At 45.0% G+C, this 18,613-nt stretch overlaps 2 protein-coding genes across 2 annotated transcripts in view; both read right to left on the bottom strand.

Moving 5' to 3' along the window:
• Positions 1-18,613, bottom strand: part of ARF4 (ARF GTPase 4) — a 1,077,785-nt gene that overhangs the window by 649,052 nt on the left and 410,120 nt on the right. The gene's annotated exons all lie outside the window — the stretch shown is intronic.
• Positions 17-18,613, bottom strand: part of IL17RD (interleukin 17 receptor D) — a gene marked incomplete at both ends in the record, with an annotated part of 60,562 nt that continues 41,965 nt past the window's right edge. Inside the window, 11 exons of the mRNA XM_082847582.1 lie at positions 17-129; positions 1,091-2,027; positions 4,373-4,557; positions 5,347-5,457; positions 5,943-5,997; positions 6,867-6,932; positions 8,169-8,320; positions 8,406-8,450; positions 10,417-10,537; positions 11,051-11,169; positions 15,320-15,445. Of these exons, the coding sequence (XP_082703708.1) occupies positions 17-129; positions 1,091-2,027; positions 4,373-4,557; positions 5,347-5,457; positions 5,943-5,997; positions 6,867-6,932; positions 8,169-8,320; positions 8,406-8,450; positions 10,417-10,537; positions 11,051-11,169; positions 15,320-15,445 (2,030 nt within the window). The remainder of the gene's footprint in view (positions 130-1,090; positions 2,028-4,372; positions 4,558-5,346; positions 5,458-5,942; positions 5,998-6,866; positions 6,933-8,168; positions 8,321-8,405; positions 8,451-10,416; positions 10,538-11,050; positions 11,170-15,319; positions 15,446-18,613) is intronic.

Genomic DNA, 18,613 nt, shown 5'->3' with positions numbered 1-18,613 from the left:
TAGACCCTTCGTTTTGTTACAAAGGAGCGACCGTGTGGAGTTCACCAGTGTAGCTGCAGCAACCAGGTTCTGCTTTGCATGCCCCAGAGGCGAGGAGCTTGGAAGGAAGGGCGGGAGGGTCCTCCTCACCTGAGAAAAGAAGAGAGGGCAGAACCACACGTCATTGCACTTCAGTGGGCTGGACACTCAGGCCAGAACGAAGCTGGACCTGGGTTTGAAGCACTCACTCTGTACAAGTGAGGCAGGCATCCCAGTCAGCTCAAGACTGCGCATTCTCATCCTGCTAACAGGTTCTAGTTCCCTTAGCTGAGGATCCAGGGTTTGCGTGCATGACTCCAACTAGTCATAGGCACAGTAAGAGTAGCTCCAGACAGCATCCTGTAAGGGTTCCCTGGGTAAGCAGGCCCTCCTACCTGGAGCCTGCGCTGAGCTAGAATGGAGAGAATACTGTGCCCTGTGAACTCCAGGTTCAATACATGTGGCTTTAAAGACTTGGGAAGGTGGAGGGTGGTGAACATCACAAGTCCCAACAAAGATACAGGTCCACAGACCCTCATCTGACACCCTTGGGGACAATTGTGTTTGGTTTGGTTTTACAGTGTTTTTTTTTTAAGTCTTTATTGAATTTGTTACAATATTGCTTCTGTTTTATGTTTTGGTTTTCTTGGCCACGAGGCATGTGGGATCTTAGCTCCCTGACCAGAGATCTAACCAGCACCCCCTACATTGGAAGGTGGAGTCTTAACCACTAGACCACCAGGGAAGTCCCGGGCCCAGTGTGTTTCGGCATTCAGATGTTTTCACAGTTTAGAAAGGCGACTTAATGAACATACTGTATATTACATAAGATGGTACCAGGCAGCTCACCATAATTTATCAACAGTATTTCTGCAGCTCACACGTGTGAACATTCCCATTACCTGGGATCAGCAGAGACTATGCATGGAGTTTTGTTACTTCCCATCGGGCTACCGAATAAATTTGCACCGAAATTAGCAAAAAGCTTTCCTGGATTTTGGACTCATGGGGCAAGGCCGTGGCCTGCCTCAGGAACCCGACCCACCGACCCTCCCGGCTCCGGGCGCCTTACCCAGGCCTGATGAGGACGACAGGCTCTCCGTCAGCGAAGACGTCTCCGTCTGGTCCGTGGAGAGCCCTTCCATCAGAGGCAGGGACAATTCGGACGAAGGCACGGACGAGTCGTAGATGCCCGAGTCCCGTGGCATGTCCGAGGGGCCAGCAGCTTTCACCGCGTGCAGCAGGGGCCGCAAGACCGCGCTGGCGCCCGGAACGGGCCCAGCCTCCGCGTCTTCGTCCGGAGCGAACTGCGAGCCCTCAGAGTGCGGGTCGGCCGGCGCCCCGGAGCCAGCGGCCTCGGCCTTGAGACAGAAGTCGCTTTCCGGCCCTGGCTTGCACAGGACTTCGTTTAAAACCAAGCCTGAGTCAAACTTCTTCAGAACCGGTTCCCGGTAGCGGAGTGGGGGGAGATGGAAGGGAACAAACTGCTTCTCAAACCAGTCAGGCTCCTCGTCGATAAACTGGTGCATGTTGCAAATGGCGACGTACAGGGAGCGGCCCGATTTGCTCCGGAAGTAGTTCCTCCTGCTAATGCGTCCGGGGTGCAGCCCCGGCTCCTGGGGGCTGAGGTCCTGGGAATGCAGGTGGGAGCAGAGCTGGGGAAGGTGGTCCATGAGTTTGTACTTGGTGCTCAGGTCCAGGACACCGGGAACGTCTCCCTCGCAGGAATAATCGAAGTAGACGGCGATGAACTTGCTGAGCGCCGTGGATGAGCTCTGCTTGGCTTGGCGGAGCTTCTCAGCGATGGTCGACACCGCCACCAGGAAGAGCTCCCCTTTCCCCGAGCCTCGGGCGCCTCCTTTGTGCTTGTAGTTCTTCTTGTCCACGAAGTATTTCATGCCTTTGGAACACACCACGATGATGAACTGGGACTCGTGGATCTTCTGGATGACCCATTCTCTCTGCCCTTCTCTGCAGAGGCTGAAGTCTTCCCACAAGTCCAGAGCGACCTGGAAAGTGAGCAGAGAACCTCACTCACCTGTACAGCTTAGCGAGTCGAGCGACAAGAATGGGAATGTTACAAGAAGGGCACATCATCTGCCCCAAATCATTACTAGCACTGCTATATGCAGGCTTCGGGTTGCCCAGTTCCAAGGAACAGCTAACATTCCATGGGCGACCGTCACACACAGGCCCTCTGTATCATGCCCTCATTTTAGCATAATGTGGGATCTTTACCACTCCCACCCTACAAGTGAAGAGACAGAAGCACAGAGCGTCTAGCAACCCACCAAAGTTACATATTACATGGGGGGCCTTCAACTGACTTAGAGTGTGATAGGGAGCATGGAATACAGAGGCAGTGGGAGTGGGTCTATCTGATGAGTGAGGCTGCCTGGATGGGGGGCAGATCCTGGAGAGCGAACTGGAAGGTGGTGATAGACGGGTGTGGGTGAGGGATCTCAAAGTGGGCTGGGAAATGGGGTTCAGGTCTGGATGCCAGAGTCACCCACCCATGCTGCTGGCTGACTCAATGACAGAGTGTGACTGACAAAGAGGACCTCCCTGGCCTCTCACACAGCCCTGGAGTCAGCCTACTGTTTACCAGGTGATCAGTGCATGGAGAGGAAGGTGATGAGCTGCCGTAACATGGCCATTCTGGTTCACTCACTTGGAGTGACCGGCACCTCTCACCACTTCTCAGCAGTCTACAGGACCACATCCCTACGAGACCCCTACGAGGCCTTTAACCCCAAGGGGAGGTCTCATAGGGAGTCTGGGGTGGGGCACTGACAAAGAAAAGAACACAAGGTATGCGTGGCCCCTCAGAGGGCTTCACCTTCTCAGACCATCTTCATCTGATTCTGCTGAAAATGTCTCGGCAATTATATCAGCCTCTTTCCTTCTGTAGTTCAGAAATTAACTCTCAGTGCCTATGACAGTCACTTATGTGGAAGGGGGCTCTGAGATGACTTTGCCTTCCTCTTTTGCTCTAAAGTGTTACCAAGGGAAGAAAGCCCCCAACATCCCTCCAGCTGCTGAAAATAATCCTGAATTGTCTTACATTTTCCTTAATTCCCACTAACACTACGCATTCTGAAAGCTAACTGGGAATATATACTAAGCACTTTAAAAATGTTCCTGTCTGACCCAGCAATTTCATTTCCGGGTATCCACCAATGAAATGGGGCAAAATTGAAATAATGAGATGTTTAACAATTAGAAAAAACTCAATTATGGTGAATCATTAATATGGATCAAGAGTCTGTTTAAAACTGCTGTTTACAGAGAACTGCTAAGAGTGTAAAAAGTTACTGAGTGAAGAGACAGAAAAAAATAATTCCAATCCATCCAAAATGCAGATCTATATGTACGAGTTCATCTATGCAGAAAAAGACTGGAAGGAAATACAGCAGTTTTAACTGTGGTTCCTCTATTCTCCAGGTTAAGATTACCATCCATTTTGAAATTTGTCATCCTTTTCTAGTTTCCAAATTTTCTATTACGCTCATAACTGGAAGGCTTCCCCCCGCCCCCAAGGCTAGTCACTTACAAAGCAGAGCAGAAGGGTTGTCAGTATCTGAAGACTGTGTGCCACCTGCGGGTCCGCACCAGTTTTTCAGTACACAGGCTGATCTGCCAACATCTAGACCTTCATATATTAGGAAACCCGGCCAGCCTTGTAAACATGCTTAACTGACACTAGGGGACAGCCTCACCATGTGGAGAGAGTCTAAGAAACCCACCAGTCCTCAGTTTCAAAGCACAAATAACTTCCAATTACACAATTATTGTACAATTCTTGCATTTGTAAGAAACAGTGTGCCTTCCATGAGAGCTTCAAACTTCACTCTAAAACGAACACTATGACATTATAGAAAAGCTACATATTAACAGCTTAATTCAAGAGAACAGGCAAGAAACCAGAGGAAACCATTTGAGTACTTAACATATCATTGTTTTCCCTTATTAGCCAAGCTCCCCCTCCAAAACTGTCTAAACTCGCCTCTTTACTTGCCATTCTCTCTTTGACCCTCCAGTGCTCTCCAGGATGTCTTGAGTGACCTCCTCCCACCGGCCCCATTGCACGCTCCCAGGGCAGCTGCCACTTCCTCCACCACCCTGTCCCCCATTCCCCCGAGGTCTTTTTAATGCTTAAAACACTTCCTGCCAGGTGGGTGCCACTCAAGGCTTTTGAGCAGGAGTATGTCAGGGTTAGAACTAAGTGTCAGCAAACATTTAGTGCTGGTGATGGGTAGGCCAGGCTGAAAGAAGAGTGCAAGGCTGACCCTAGTTTGGAAGCTAGGCATTTAGCACATGTCCCACCCAGAAAAAAAGACTTTAGATTCCTCACCTCACAGCCACAGAAGTCCTGGAGGAAGTAGGCAAAACACTGGACGACGTTCATGTGATTCTGGCCATCTTTACTGGAATAGCAGAGGAAGACCTTGGGCCGTGGCCGGAGCCTCTCCCTGGGAAGTGCCGTGATGTACGTGGAGGACTCAGAACTCTCTTCATCTAAATGTGAATATATATTTTCTAAAGTGGAAAAGAAGATAGGGTTGGCGCCCACGAGCAAAGCTCTGTCCTGTTCCCTACGACTCGGGACCTAATGCTGTCTTCAAGAAACAACAGTCACCATGTCACCTAGAGCACTCCCAGATCCCTAATTCCACCAGTCCCTTGGGTCACCTCTGGGAATGGGACAGCTAGTTTCTGCAGTGGAGCCAAAAATGGACAAAATTTGTTCTTCACCTGAAACTGACCTCGGGCAAGCCAAGAGCACTGCAGCACCACCCCACCCTCTTGCAACTGAGTGCACCTACTATATCATTAAGCATCAGCAGAGGTGACCTTCTTTAAAACAAAAAACTTTCATTGAAGGGTTTTTTTTTTTTTGTACAAATTACAAAGGTAAAGTCCATAAATCTTAAGAGTATATCTCAGTAACTTTTATCTAAGAATACACCTGTGTAACTGCCACTCAGATTGAGATATCTTTCTAAGTTCCCCAGAAGCTTCTCTCCCGACGTCAGACTTCTATAAGTGATAAAGCCCTACCTCTTCCCTTACTCACACCTTTAGTCTTCCTTTATGCTCTTGAATTTACCATCCTGAGTTTGAGAAGAGAAGTATGCCTGTCCTTTTAGTGGCTCCTGAGGTTAAAAGTCAAATTTTTTAATTCTGGGAACTATAGCAGCCAGGGAACTCACTACAGGAGCTGTGTGGCTTCCCAGCCGCCTGTCTGGAGGGACCAAGTGCTGCCGGTCTCCCTCTGTTGGCCCTAGACCTGCCAATATAGGAAGAACACACCACACAAAGATATACCTTGCTGCTTCTTGCGGCACATCACCGTGAATAGCGTCGCAAATGCCGATATGACAACCAGCGGCACAGTGATGGCAACAGCTCTGATGGGCCCAGCCCATTGGGAATACACTGGGAAATTTCAAAGGGAAGGCTTTTAGACTTAAGCAGTATAACAGGTTCAAAGAGAAACAATTTTTTTCCATTTTTAAACATAACAGGTTCTAAGATTCCTTGACCACTTTTCTCTAGTACCGATTTGGTGATTATAAAAGTATTCATTTTAAAAGACTGTAGAAGACAATTCAGTAGTTAGAGTCTGCTGAGACAATAAATACCTTTGAGTGAGAATTTGCCTAGGGAAATCTCCCCTCCCACCACTTTTCTTCTGAGGACAATTGACTATTTATCTGGTCCCAGCAACACACACAACACCCTGGCTTTGATCTTCTGGGCGTCAACATTAGGGTGGAAGGAAAGTCAGATTTGATGGAACATCATTTAAGAGTGAGGAGCTCAAGTGTTTTCTTTTTGTAAACCATGAAGTACAGAAAGTATCAAATACCTTGGTCCACTCTGTAGTCCAGAGGCAGCATTTCCAACAAACAAAATCTTACCTGGTTTTAAGGCATAATGCATCACTTTTCTTGTCATATTAGTGTCATCCACCAGCTGCAAAACAGAGGATGCTGTATTACTTTTTTTAAGTGATAGCATCTCAACAGATTTCATTCATTCTTCCATCTGTGGGCAGTGGGGCGAGGGAGAGGAGAGCTGCTGCGGCCTGTGATCATTTTCAAGCTGAGATTAGATATTAATAGTCAGATTCATCTCTATATATACCAACCAATACTAATATATATAGGATGGATAAACAACAAGGTTCTACTATATAGCACAGGGAACTACATTCAATATCCTGTGATAAACCGTAATGGAAAAGAATATGAAAAAGAATATAGGGACTTCCCTGGTGGTCCAGTGGTTAAGACTCTATCTTCCAAGGCAGGGGATGACAGTTCAATCCCTGGTCGGGGAACTAAGATCCCACATGCCGCGGGGCAACTAAGCCCACAACTACTGAGCCTGCACACCTCAACTAGAGAGCCCGCGTGCCGCAACTACAGGGCCCACGCGCTTTGGAGCCTGCGCTCTGGAGCCCATGAGAGACGCTCATATGCCACGATGAAAGATCCCACGTGCCGCAACTAAGACCCAACTCAGCCAATAAGTAAGTAAGTAAATAAATAAATAAGTAAGTAAATAAGAATATATAGGGAATTCCCTGGCGGTCCAGTGTTTGGGGCTCCATGCTTCCACTGCAGGGGGTATGGGTTCAATCCCTGGTCAGGGAACTAAGATCCCACACACCATGCAGCATAGCCAAAAAGAATTTTTTAATTAAAAAAAAAAGAATATATATATTTATAACTGAGTCACTTTGCTGTACAACAAAAATTAACACAATATTGTAAATCAACTATACTTCAATAAAATTTAAAAAGAATAAAAATAATAGGGCTTTCTTGAGTTGTACGTACCTCAATTATATAATCCCCAGGAGATACATTTTGTAGGAGGCAGCTGGTTGTCTCTGTATTTTGCTCCTGCAAAGAAACAAATAACACTTTAAAACTTTCTTCTTAGATAAAGGTCATCGGGACCCCTCTCTTCTGTCCTAGAACTGAAGGAGCCTTGCCACCAGTTTCAGTCATGTTTTCAGAAGATGTCAGTTGGAACAGAAAGCAACTGTGCTTATCTGCCAGGGTATCTGAACTTCATTTTGATAAAAGGCCCAGGAGAGCCTGGGACCCCTGTCATATTCTATGCTTGGCTGGTGGTGCCCTGAGCAGCAATTTTTTATTTGAAGACAAAGAAACCAATTAGGATACCTTTTACTTAATAAAAGGATGGGGAAAGAAACCACACTTCCATGTTTGTGCATATTTTATTTGCTATAATTTTAACTTGAGCGGAAGGTCAGTGACAGAGGTGACAGCCAGCAGGAAAACAGAACTCGACACACAGGAGCACATCTACTTCTGCCACTATGACCAAAAACCTCTCTTGGTGCTCTCATGGGATAATCTAGCAGCCTTGTGAACTTCCACGAAACATTTCCCACACCCCCGACCACCTCTAGTTTAAGAACTTGGTTACTGAATTTCTACTTCACCTTGGCCTCTGTGTAAAATCACTAGCCACTGACATGCTAGTGGCTTGGCTCCTAGATGTGTTTTTTTTCACTTACTAACTGTGAGGCCTTCAGCAGCAGTCCAGGTGACCTCCCTGGGCCACAGGTTCCCCAGCTCTAAAGTGGGGATAACAGCAGCCTTTGTTCCATTGAGCTGTAAGGATTCAATGACCACAAAGCTTGGTAACTGGCACACAGTGAGCACCTGATTCATGCTTAAAATATGGAAGAACGGGGACTTCCCTGATGGTGCAGCGGCTAAGACTCCACGCTCCCAGTGCAGGGGGCCCGGGTTCGATCCCTGGTCAGGGAACTAGATCCTGCATGCTAAAACTAAGACCTGGCACAGCCAAATAAATAAATATTAAAAATTAAAATACAGAATAGACCACAACTACTTCATTGTTTCAGTTCCTTGGTAATACTTTATCTGCTACATCTCCACTAGGACAGCTACGGTAGAGATAACTAGGGAGTGAGGGATGACTCAGGATGGCCCTGAGACGCACCCAGTGATAACATTCTGGAGTGTCTACCAACTGCTCAGAATCCACAAAGCCTAATGTTCACATTGAACCATCCAAATTCCAGGGCCCCAGGGGTCATTTTAAAACACAGAGTATTCCTTTATGCACAACTAGCAGCTCACCTGTTTACAGGTCTTTCGCTTGAAGGGTCCTTCATGCTTGAGCTTATAATGAAGATAGAAGAAACGGAAGCCAAAGGCATGGGGTGCGTGGTCGAAGGACACCTGCATGTCTGAACCGTGCTGGGTGATGTTGAGGTTCCGAGGCTTCCAGACTGGGAGGAGGAAGGACCAGAGTGAGCATCCTGAGGCTGCCCCGACACCACTAGAGACTTGACAGACAAGGACAGCTATACTTACAGGGTTTACAGGCCAGGTTGTCCGGCTGCAATAGCAGGTCACAGGCTATTAAGAAAGGTGCATATTTTTAGTTTTAGCACAGTTTGACATTTTCCTCATCCAACAATTCAATACAATATAAATATATGGCACTGGGTATTGCTGGAAAGAATGTAAAATGCATCAACTGCATCAACTCAACAATGATTTTCAGTAGAGCCCAGTTGTATCTTATGAAAATTTGAATTGTACAATATAAAAGTATTAATGCAGTTCACTTTATGCCACATAAATGGAAACAATATTAAAGTCAGCCAGATTTTAAAAGCTTCTTAAAAGCCACAGCCAAAGGCAGCAAGACCTATGTTCATGCTTCTGCCCCATGGGGACTCTGTTTTAGCTGTAGACAGAAATAATGCCATTCCCTGCCCCACTGTAAACTGTTTAGGCACAAGAGAACTTTAGAGTGATCCTGATAATTTATCTTGAGGTTATTTTAACCTTAGCTATAGCACTCTAACTTTTGATGGAATCTTTTTGATGGAATCTAAAAATGACATCCAAGCATCTCCTAAGTAGTAGCAACAGTACTGAAAACCAGGCAGCAAAGGCAGTAGCTTTGAAATAGGATTTAAATGTGATAAAAACACAAGAGAGGCACTATATGCCATGTTGCTAACCCAGGGAGAACCCTCTGGAAAATGATCTTACAATGCCAAGAAAATCAAAGGCAGCATCAAGGTCACAATGCACTGAAATGGTGATAAATGCACCACCTGCCTCACCCCAAAATAGACATTGATTCCAATGAGGAAAATTAAATCTTAAAGTAGGCGAGTTTTGATTTAAGCAAGCTTTCCATAAACACATTCTTTGAATCCTCTATCTGGTTGTTATGTGTAAGGCATCGAAAGATGCTGTACAACGTACATGGTCTCTGCCCTATGGAATCTTATTTTAATTAAGAAAATGAAATCAACTGTTATGAAATGACTTTGCTGCATAGAAAACAACCACAGTTTAAAAAAAAAGAAAAGAAAAGAAGGAAACAACCAGAGTAAGAATTCTGCAAAGGGAAGCACGGATGTAGGCTGGCGTTGAGAACAAAAACATCACAGAGGGATGAGGACGGCAAGCAGGCCACATAGGAGGGGGTGTCAGATTGGACAACCATCCAAGGCCTGGAAAGACGGACCAAGAAGGCAAGAGGGAAACACTGGGGTCCAGAATGCCAGGGCACCAAATTCATCAGCAATTCAGGCTGATGAAAGGCACACCACACTGTGTGCAGAACAGATGGAAAGGGAGAGCCCGACAGAGAAGGGAATCCAGCATGGTTGGCTTGAGAGTGTGTACTCCAGAGTCAGGCTCCTTGGGGTTCAAATCCCAGCCCCCAACAGGCCCTTTAACCTCTCTACGTGTGATTCCACATCTAATAAGTGGGGATGGTAAGATTAAGTTCTTTGGAGGGTTGTCATGGAGGTAAACTGCATTAATATTTGGAAAATATTTACAACAGAGCATTAATATTTGGAAAGCATTTATTTAACATAGATGTTAAATAAATAAACTTTCTAGAACGAGGTAACCTCAGGGATACTGCTTAATTTTCTTAATCTAATCCTGAAAATGACAGGCAATCACTCACAGAGGCCACCCTCCTGATGACAGGTACACGATAGAATCATTTCATGCTCTACCCTTTACCTTGAAATCAACTTATACTTTGTATTCCGGTTTTTTTTTTTTTTTGATCAAAGTATTTTAATACATGGCTGCCTTACAGCACCTTCAAAAAAATCAACCACCATGTCTACTCCAGAACAAGCCAGGAATGGGTATCTCTGGTTAGGTGCACACTGCCTGGGCCAAATCTTAATTCTAAAAGTTGCTTTTCTGAATGCTTTTTCTCTTCCCCATGCCAGTTTCATACTAGTATTTCATGTGCTCTTGAACACATCTCTGTCGAAAAGTCATTAAAAGCCAGAGAAATGTCTCCCCACAGGAAACAGGCAGGGAAGACCATACTCACTGCGGGTTCTGAAGAAGAAAGGGTGATAATTGCTTTCATTTTTAATGGAAGGAAAAGGGACAATCTTTACAAAGTAATCTGTTTCAAATTTCATATTCAGGAAAGGTTGAGATTCCACGCCCTAAAAGGGAACAAAAATACATGTGATGTCACGGAGAAATCACCCACCCCTCCACCTACATGCGAGAGTTCCGGTCTGCCCTGACGGTCACACAGACACAGTTCTAGGGCTGGGGGACGTGTTGCGGGGGGGGAAGGAGGAAGTCCAGAAAGTTTCCTTTCTGGACCAAGTTTAGGTTTGGACCCCTAACTGAAAAGGACGACGGGCACCGCTGTCTGTTCTTCGGCAATGAAGCTGTGGCACAAAGTTGGTGGGGAGGAGCCTACATCCACTCCTGAGGGCTCAAAGCCACCTTCCAGGACTGCTGCTCCAGCGTGTAACCTGAGAGGTGTGTTTGTTTACCACCAAGAGGTGCTGGAGGGTTTCTGGGAGTGCAGAGCAGGATCGCCCACCTTGGCAGGTGGGGTGGACCCCACAGCCCCTTCTCCTCCAGTTTCACAGGCTTTCAATGGACCATTCAGCCCCCAGAACAATAGTGTGTCTTCAGGAGCACATTCCCCGCGTGTGACTTACAGCTCGTTTGAAGCTACTGTTGAGCTGCTTCGGGTCCTTTAGAATCAGTTGTTGGCACTGTCTTCCCTCTGACTTCAGCTCCTCCAGTATTACCCGAAATCCTTTTAGGAATTCGATGCCTAAGCAAAGCAGAATGCTTTTATTAAAAGTGGACCTAATTACTTCTGAACGCACTTTCCTCCCTCCAAGATTACCATCCTCTCCACCTACACAACAGAGTTAAAGGAATTCTAACTCTAGCCGGAATATCTGAGTGTACAGAAAGGAAAAATAAATACCCTGCATTCCTCTGGTACAGGCCAGGTGATTTGCTCTTTCCCACCATTACTAATTAATAAATCTCTCATCCAGCCAGCCAGTGCACAAACGCCCATTGCCTCTATGACATTTGGGTTCATATATTTAGACTCAAGTCACAATTGATCATAAAAGTCTGCAGTGGAATATATAATTTCTAGGTCATTAAACAAGGTGTATTCAGCTGATGATCATTCCCAATGCTGACCAGGGACTCCCCCCAAACCATGTTTCAAATACTTTCCGTTTTAGTCCTATATTTGCTTGCATGTTTCACTGAGCAACGGAGAAAATTCCCAACAAAGTGTGTGTCTGCACACAAGGGGTTCCTAGGCTTGAGATTAAATAGCTTAGGAGAATGCCTATGTGAGTTACAAAGCGGTTCTTGCTCTAATCATGCCTGAAAGGCCGACACCCAAGAGCTGCCCAGTGTGTGCTCTTCATACAGCCCTCAGAGGCCCCGAGACGCCCACAGCGCCGCTGAAAGGCACCGGCCCAGCCTCCCGCCACCTGAGCTTCCCCTGCTGCACGTCCAACTAGCTGCTTTCAAAAGGATTAAGCTCTGATGGCCACGAGAGCCGGTACTGGGGCTTCGTATCCCATGGAGACTGGAGTGGTCCAACTGCAGCTGGAGCTCCCCGAAGCCGGCCTCAATTGGTGAGATATCGATTTCGCATTCTTTCGGAACACTAGACAAGGAGACATTTTCAACCCTTCCCCTCCCAGGGCAAGAATAATTACACAGGATGCAATTAACCAGGTGGGAAAATTATCAATGGCAAAGGCCAGGGAAATCTTTTTCTCTTTCGAATAGGTTCTCCAATCCTGTAATTATTTAATGAAGAGCACATATTTTATGGTGGGAAAGGCAAAGGAGCTACAATTAGTGCTTCACCATTTAGGGGGTAAGAGGACAGAGTGTGCAAGTACGGACCCTGCCATGTTGTATTATTTCAAGTACAGAGCTTCCTGCGGGGCTGAGTGCTGGCTGATCCACAGTCCGAGATTCACACATGCTGACAAGATCTAAGGTTTTTGACCAGCAACTATTTAGTAGCTCTCACAGGAACCTGTCTTTTGAGATTCCCCCCTTCCCCACAAAGATTTTTGAACAAATCCTTATTATTTATACTAAGATTTGATTCATTCAATGTCCCCAGAACTGTTTAACAAAAGCCAGGTGATTAATATGATTATAAGACTGTACCTCTCACAATTACATAAAAACACATCCGCTGGGGTGGGAGTGGATGATTCTAGTTCTTATCTTTAAAAGACCTGCCTAGAAAACCACTATACCAAGTATGGGAGTGGAAGTAGAGGCAGTAAATGTAAATCTTATATCATAGTAACACCTGTATCACAATACTGTTAACATCTTGTAGTTATATAATGTTTAGCAATTTTATACAGCAGTTTCCCATAAAGGAACTTACCTACTCCTCATCATTTAACTCATAAAATCCTCACAACCACAGGAGGAAGGTATTATTGTCCCCACTTTATAGATGAGGAAACCGAGGTATATAGACACTAAATGACTTGCCCAGGGTCACAGAGGGATCAAATGGCAGAGATGGGATCAAACCCAGAGTGCTCTTAACCCATATGCTTTTCTGTCTTCCAAGGAGTCTCCTTGTTAGAACCTCATAGAAACTGATAGAACCTGTCCAGCCATTCCCACCCACAAACCATCATGCAGAAAAAGCACATCTTTCTGCCTTCACTGTTCCATATCTCCGTTTTCCTCACATCTCTTACTTTCATTCTAAAGAGGGAGCCTGCAATGTGTCAGGCCAACCCCTTAACCGTTTAGCTTTATGTTGGAATGACTACTTCTCTCTTATCCACAGAGGATATTTTTCTTTTTAAATGTTAAGGTAATGTTCTTTTTGGAAAACCCATTGTGTTCAGACCCAGCAGTATTTACATGGATAAGTGAGTCAGGCCCACAGGTCTGACCATCCTCCCTGTCTCTGTACTGAGTCTGGTTCCTCTGAGATTTATCTCATTCAGATTAAGAAATTCAGAATTTATTTTACTTTTCCCTTGGTCAGATTTTTTTTTTTTGGTTTTTTTTTTTTGCGATACGCGGGTCTCTCAGTGCTGTGGCCTCTCCGCTTGCGGAGCACAGGCTCCGGACGCACAGGCTCAGCGGCCATGGCTCACGGGCCCAGCCTCTTCACAGCATGCGGGATCCTCCTGGACCGGGGCACGAACCCGTGTCCCCTGCATCGGCAGGCGGACGCCTAACCATTGCACCACCAGGGAAGCCCCAGATTTTTTTTTTTTAATTCTAAGATTCGGTGGCAACGTCCAAGGAGCAGACCTGAGGACCAGGTTCTGATGATGATAAAAACAGCCACTGTTTTTTAAGAGCTCTCTTTAGAAATGTATCATGTGTGTCTCTAATTCTTTTTCTTTTTTCTTTCTTTTTTTCTTTTTCTTTTTTTACTCTTAACAGGTTTATTGCAGCATAGATGGCATACAATTAACTTCATATTACAGAGAACAATTTCATACACTTTGACATATATGTACACCCATGAAACTGTCATCACAATCAAGATAATGAACTTATCTATCACCTCCCAAGTCTTCCTCATGCCTCTACAGAGGCCCTCCCACCCCTGTTCCCAGGCAATCAGCAACCTGCTTTTTGCCACTAAAGCTTTGTTTGTATTTTATTGAATGTGTCATCACTCAGCATGCACTTTTTGGTCTTGCTGATTTCACTCAGAAAAATTACTTTGAAATTCATCCATGTTGTTAGGTATATCACTATTCCATTCCTTTTCATTGCTGGGTAGTGTTTCACTGTATGAATGTACCAGTTTGTGTATCGGTTCATGTGCTGATGGACATTCACGTTGCTTCCAGGTTTGGACAATTAAAAACAAAGCTGCTATGAACGATTGTGTACAAGTCTTTGTATGGACATATGCTTTCCTTTCTCCTGGATAAATAGTAGTCAAATGGCTGGATCATGTGGTAATGCATGTTTAACTGTTTAGGAAAATACAAAAACGTTTTCCAAAGTGGTTGTGCCATTTTACATTTCCACCCTCAATATTTGTTTTTGGTTTTTTTCTTTTAACTTTTATTGGATTATAGTTGATTTACAATGTTGTGTTAGTTTCTGCTGTAGAGCAAAGTGAATCAGTTATACATATATCCACTCTTTGTCTCTAAGTCTTACAACAAACCAAGAGGCAGTCATGTACACTTTACAGATGGGGAAGCTGGGGCTCAGCCAGATTTAAATGCTTCTTTTCAAAGGTAGATTCTGGGTTCAAACCCAGGCCCATTTGAACAAATGGGCCCTCCCCAGGTTCCATACTCAACCACTGCATCCTCTCCTGTGTGTCATCAGTTCATTAAAGAGGACAAGCAGATGGAGCCCTAACCTGGATCTGGCCAGATAACGTGGGTTTGCTCTTTTCTGTTGGTTTGTTTTAGTTTGCTTTTTTCAGCCCACGCAATTTAAATAAAAATTCAATTCATTGCCAACATTTAAAAATTGTTGACTTCATGGTTTCTCATGAAAACTGGAGTTTTCCTGAAAACACACACAATGTGCCAATGCTGGGCCCACACATCTCCTTGTGGCCACAGAGATCACTGATGCTGGATACTGAAGCCATTATATCCTTGGACAGGTCACCTGTCCCCCCAACACCTGCTGAGACACATAGGCCAAGGCCTCAGTGCCATTTATCACTCTCACACTATTATTTTACAAACCCACATCGCTCTCAGTAACAGCCAAGGGAACAAAAGACAAGTCATGGGCACACCATGAAGCTGCATGCACGTGCAGCAAGTGTATACAACCAAGTAGCAAGTGTGTCTGTGCCGAGGCACACCTAAGCTCTGCTCATGTCAAGACCCACCTGGCCCCGGAGGCCACCACGCTTGGGACCCCTGCACTGGGCACCAGTCACCATGGTGGACTCCATTTTGACCACTTACCGAGGGCTCCTGGGGACCAAAGAATGGTGACTGCCACTTGATCGTGGCAAGCATACTGACTGATGGTGATGTTCTGGGCATCGGCGATGACGTGCTTCCCCACTGGATTCAAGTAAGTGGTGCAGTCTAGAGAGTTGGGAGAATGAGAACAGTTATATATATATATATTTTTTAACATCTTTATTGGGGTATAATTGCTTTACAATGGTGTGTTAGTTTCTGCTTTATAACAAAGTGAATCAGTTATACATATACATATGTTCCCATATCACTTCCCTCTTGCCTCTCCCTCCCTCCCACCCTCCCTATCCCACCCCTCCAGGTGGTCACAAAGTACCGAGCTGATATCCCTGTGCTATGCAGCTGCTTCCCACTAGCTATCTACCTTACGTTTGGTAGTGTATATATGTCCATGCCTCTCTCTCGCTTTGTCCCAGCTCACCCTTCCCCCTCCCCATATCCTCAAGTCCGTTCTCCAGTAGGTGTCTTTATTCCTGTCTTACCCTTAGGTTCTTCATGACATTTTTTTTTCTTAAATTCCATATATATGTGTTAGCATACGGTATTTGTCTCTCTCTTTCTGACTTACTTCACTCTGTATGACAGACTCTAGGTCTATCTACCTCATTACAAATAGCTCAATTTCGTTTCTTTTTATGGCTGAGTAATATTCCATTGTATATATGTGCCACATCTTCTTTATCCATTCATCTGATGATGGGCACTTAGGTTGTCTCCATCTCCGGGCTATCGTAAATAGAGCTGCAATGAACATTTTGGTACATGACTCTTTTTGAATTATGGTTTTCTCAGGGTATATGCCCAGTAGTGGGATTGCTGGGTCATATGGTAGGAGAACAGTTATATTTAAGCATTTATTTATTCTCTCCATGTTCATCTTCTCAAATTACGCAGGGCATGTTTGGAGTTAGCCAAATCTATTCTGTCTAAAGATGTGTGCCTAGGGACTTCCCTGGTGGCGCAGTGGTTAAGAATCCGCCTGCCAATGCGGGGGACACGGGTTCGATCTCTGGTCCAGGAAGATCCCACAGGACACGGAGCACCTAAGCCCGTGCGCCGCAACTACTGAGTCCACGTGCCACAACTACTGAAGCCTGCGTGCCTAAAGCCCTTGCTCCGCAACAAGAGAAGCCACCGCAAGGAGAAGCCCGCGCACCACAATGAAGAGCAGCCCCCGTTCGCCGCAACTAGAGAAAGCCCGCGCGCAGCAGTGAAGACTCAACACAGCCAAAGATTAATTAATTAATTAATTAAAACTATATATATGCCTGAAATTATTTTTAAAAAAGACGTGTGCCTTAAAGCCCACAGATGACATCAAAGGTTGGCTGTTTGGAAAACTGTAAGATGCTGCAGTGGGGTTTATTTATAACACCACCCCCTCCCCTTGAGTTAAATTCTGGGACAGTGGTCGGAGGATCATGTAAAGTCTGGAGTTTGTGTGTGTATCAGGCATTCACTTTTTACTACTCTGACATTTTACCTAAATCAATAATAATTTACATCAGCTCAATCAGTTTTTAGCATTAAAGAGTGATCTGCAGCAAAACAATGGCTAAGTAATATGGGGTTTGTTCATTTTCAGAAGAAACCTCGAGGGTGAGGGCGAGGGCGAGGTGACTGGGAAAAAGGAACTCATAGGAGGATGTGAATTCGTAGGGTAGTGATTCACAGCCAGACTGTTAAAGAATCCAATTAGGACCTGCCAAAGGGACTAACTGATTTCGTGATAAGCAGAGCACCTTCAATGTTAACTAGCCTGTCAAAGGTAAAACCTTTGTTCCCAAACACCACCTCATCAAAGACACCCACAACACCCCCCAAATCCAAACAGTCCCACGTAAAGACGAAAACCACCGATTCTTTGATTTTGTCTGAGGACATGACTCACTGCCACCTGCCAAGGCAGCAGCTGTGCCACCTGGTATTGCTAAGTACACTTTCAAAGTCTAAAAAGGATCCTAAAAAGCTGCCAGAAGCTTCCAGCCAGACCCAGTGGGGGGACCTCCCAGGATGGCTGCAGGCTGTTCCCGCCACTTGTGCATGGAGAATCACAGACACTAACTTGTCATTCTTACGCTGCTTTATCTTGATTTCTTTTCAGTAATTGAACTTGAAAACTTTCTTTAGTATGTGATGCAAAAGGCCTTCCATCGGATTCCAAAACTACTCATTACCCCTCTGAAGTCAGGGTGTTTTGGGGGTGAAGCATTCAGAGGCATTTTCTAAGAAGCCTAGTGATTCTGCTGCATGCCTGTCCCCCTGCTCCCCGTAAACTATACCACACATTTCCCATTTTTATGACTAAAAATATTCACTAGATATTTGAAAATCACAACAGAATATTTAAAAAATGGAGAAGTCATCCATAACCTCCCACCACACAGAAGTAACTGCTAACATCTAACGGATATGCTTGCAAGCCTTTTGACATGCACACAATATCCCTTCTTTTTAAATTTCTTATTAGAGGACAACACACATGCGCTAAAATGCACCCGCCTCCTCTCTGAAACTCCACCCTTCACTTGGCTTTGTGCCCTGCTTTTCTGCCTAACTCCTACAGAAGGCATACTCCCTTCTCTAAACTCCATCTTCTTCAAAAACAGCCACCTCGACATTTCAGTATTTCTTCTTTTGAAAAGATGTTAATAATTAATAAAACCAAATTCTACTTCTGATGACAATTCACTCTCAAAGTGTTCAACATGTGTTTACTGGGTATAGAAGAGAACTTTAGAATAGGAAAAAAATGTTGAAACATCTGTTTTAATACCCACATTGAACAAACAAGGAAACTGCAGCTAGAGTGATCGGCTGGGTGGCTTGCAATGCCACCAGTGACCAGCCCAGAAAGCCACCTCGGATAGCTCATGCAGGGCTCTTGCTATTCTATCCCCAGCACAAGCATATGACTAAAAAATAAGTTCTGAATCAGAACTATTCAGCGTGCAAAAATCCTAGCTGAGACCAGCTTCCCAGAATAAAAAAAGACAAGATCCCCCCATACGAGTAAAGTACAAACATTTTCATTTATTGAGGTCTATAATGAAAGAAACCTTTGACTCAAACAGCTTTAGGAAAAGATGCATGAACAAGAGTAAATCATGATTTTTTTCCCTTTGTTCATTCCTAATGCCAAAATCAGCACTCTCTGGGTTTCTGTAAATACAATTATACAAATATAAAGTCTACAAATTAAGACAATGTATTACAACCTACTCAGGCATTACCCCACTCAGAGCATGACGAAGAAACGAGAAATGCAACGTG

The sequence above is a fragment of the Leucopleurus acutus genome (genome assembly GCF_964270905.1).
Source record: "Leucopleurus acutus genome assembly, chromosome: 10".
Lineage (NCBI taxonomy): Eukaryota > Metazoa > Chordata > Mammalia > Artiodactyla > Delphinidae > Leucopleurus > Leucopleurus acutus.
The sequence above is the reverse complement of the archived record's forward strand: the minus strand, read 5'-3'. Positions and strand labels throughout refer to the sequence as shown.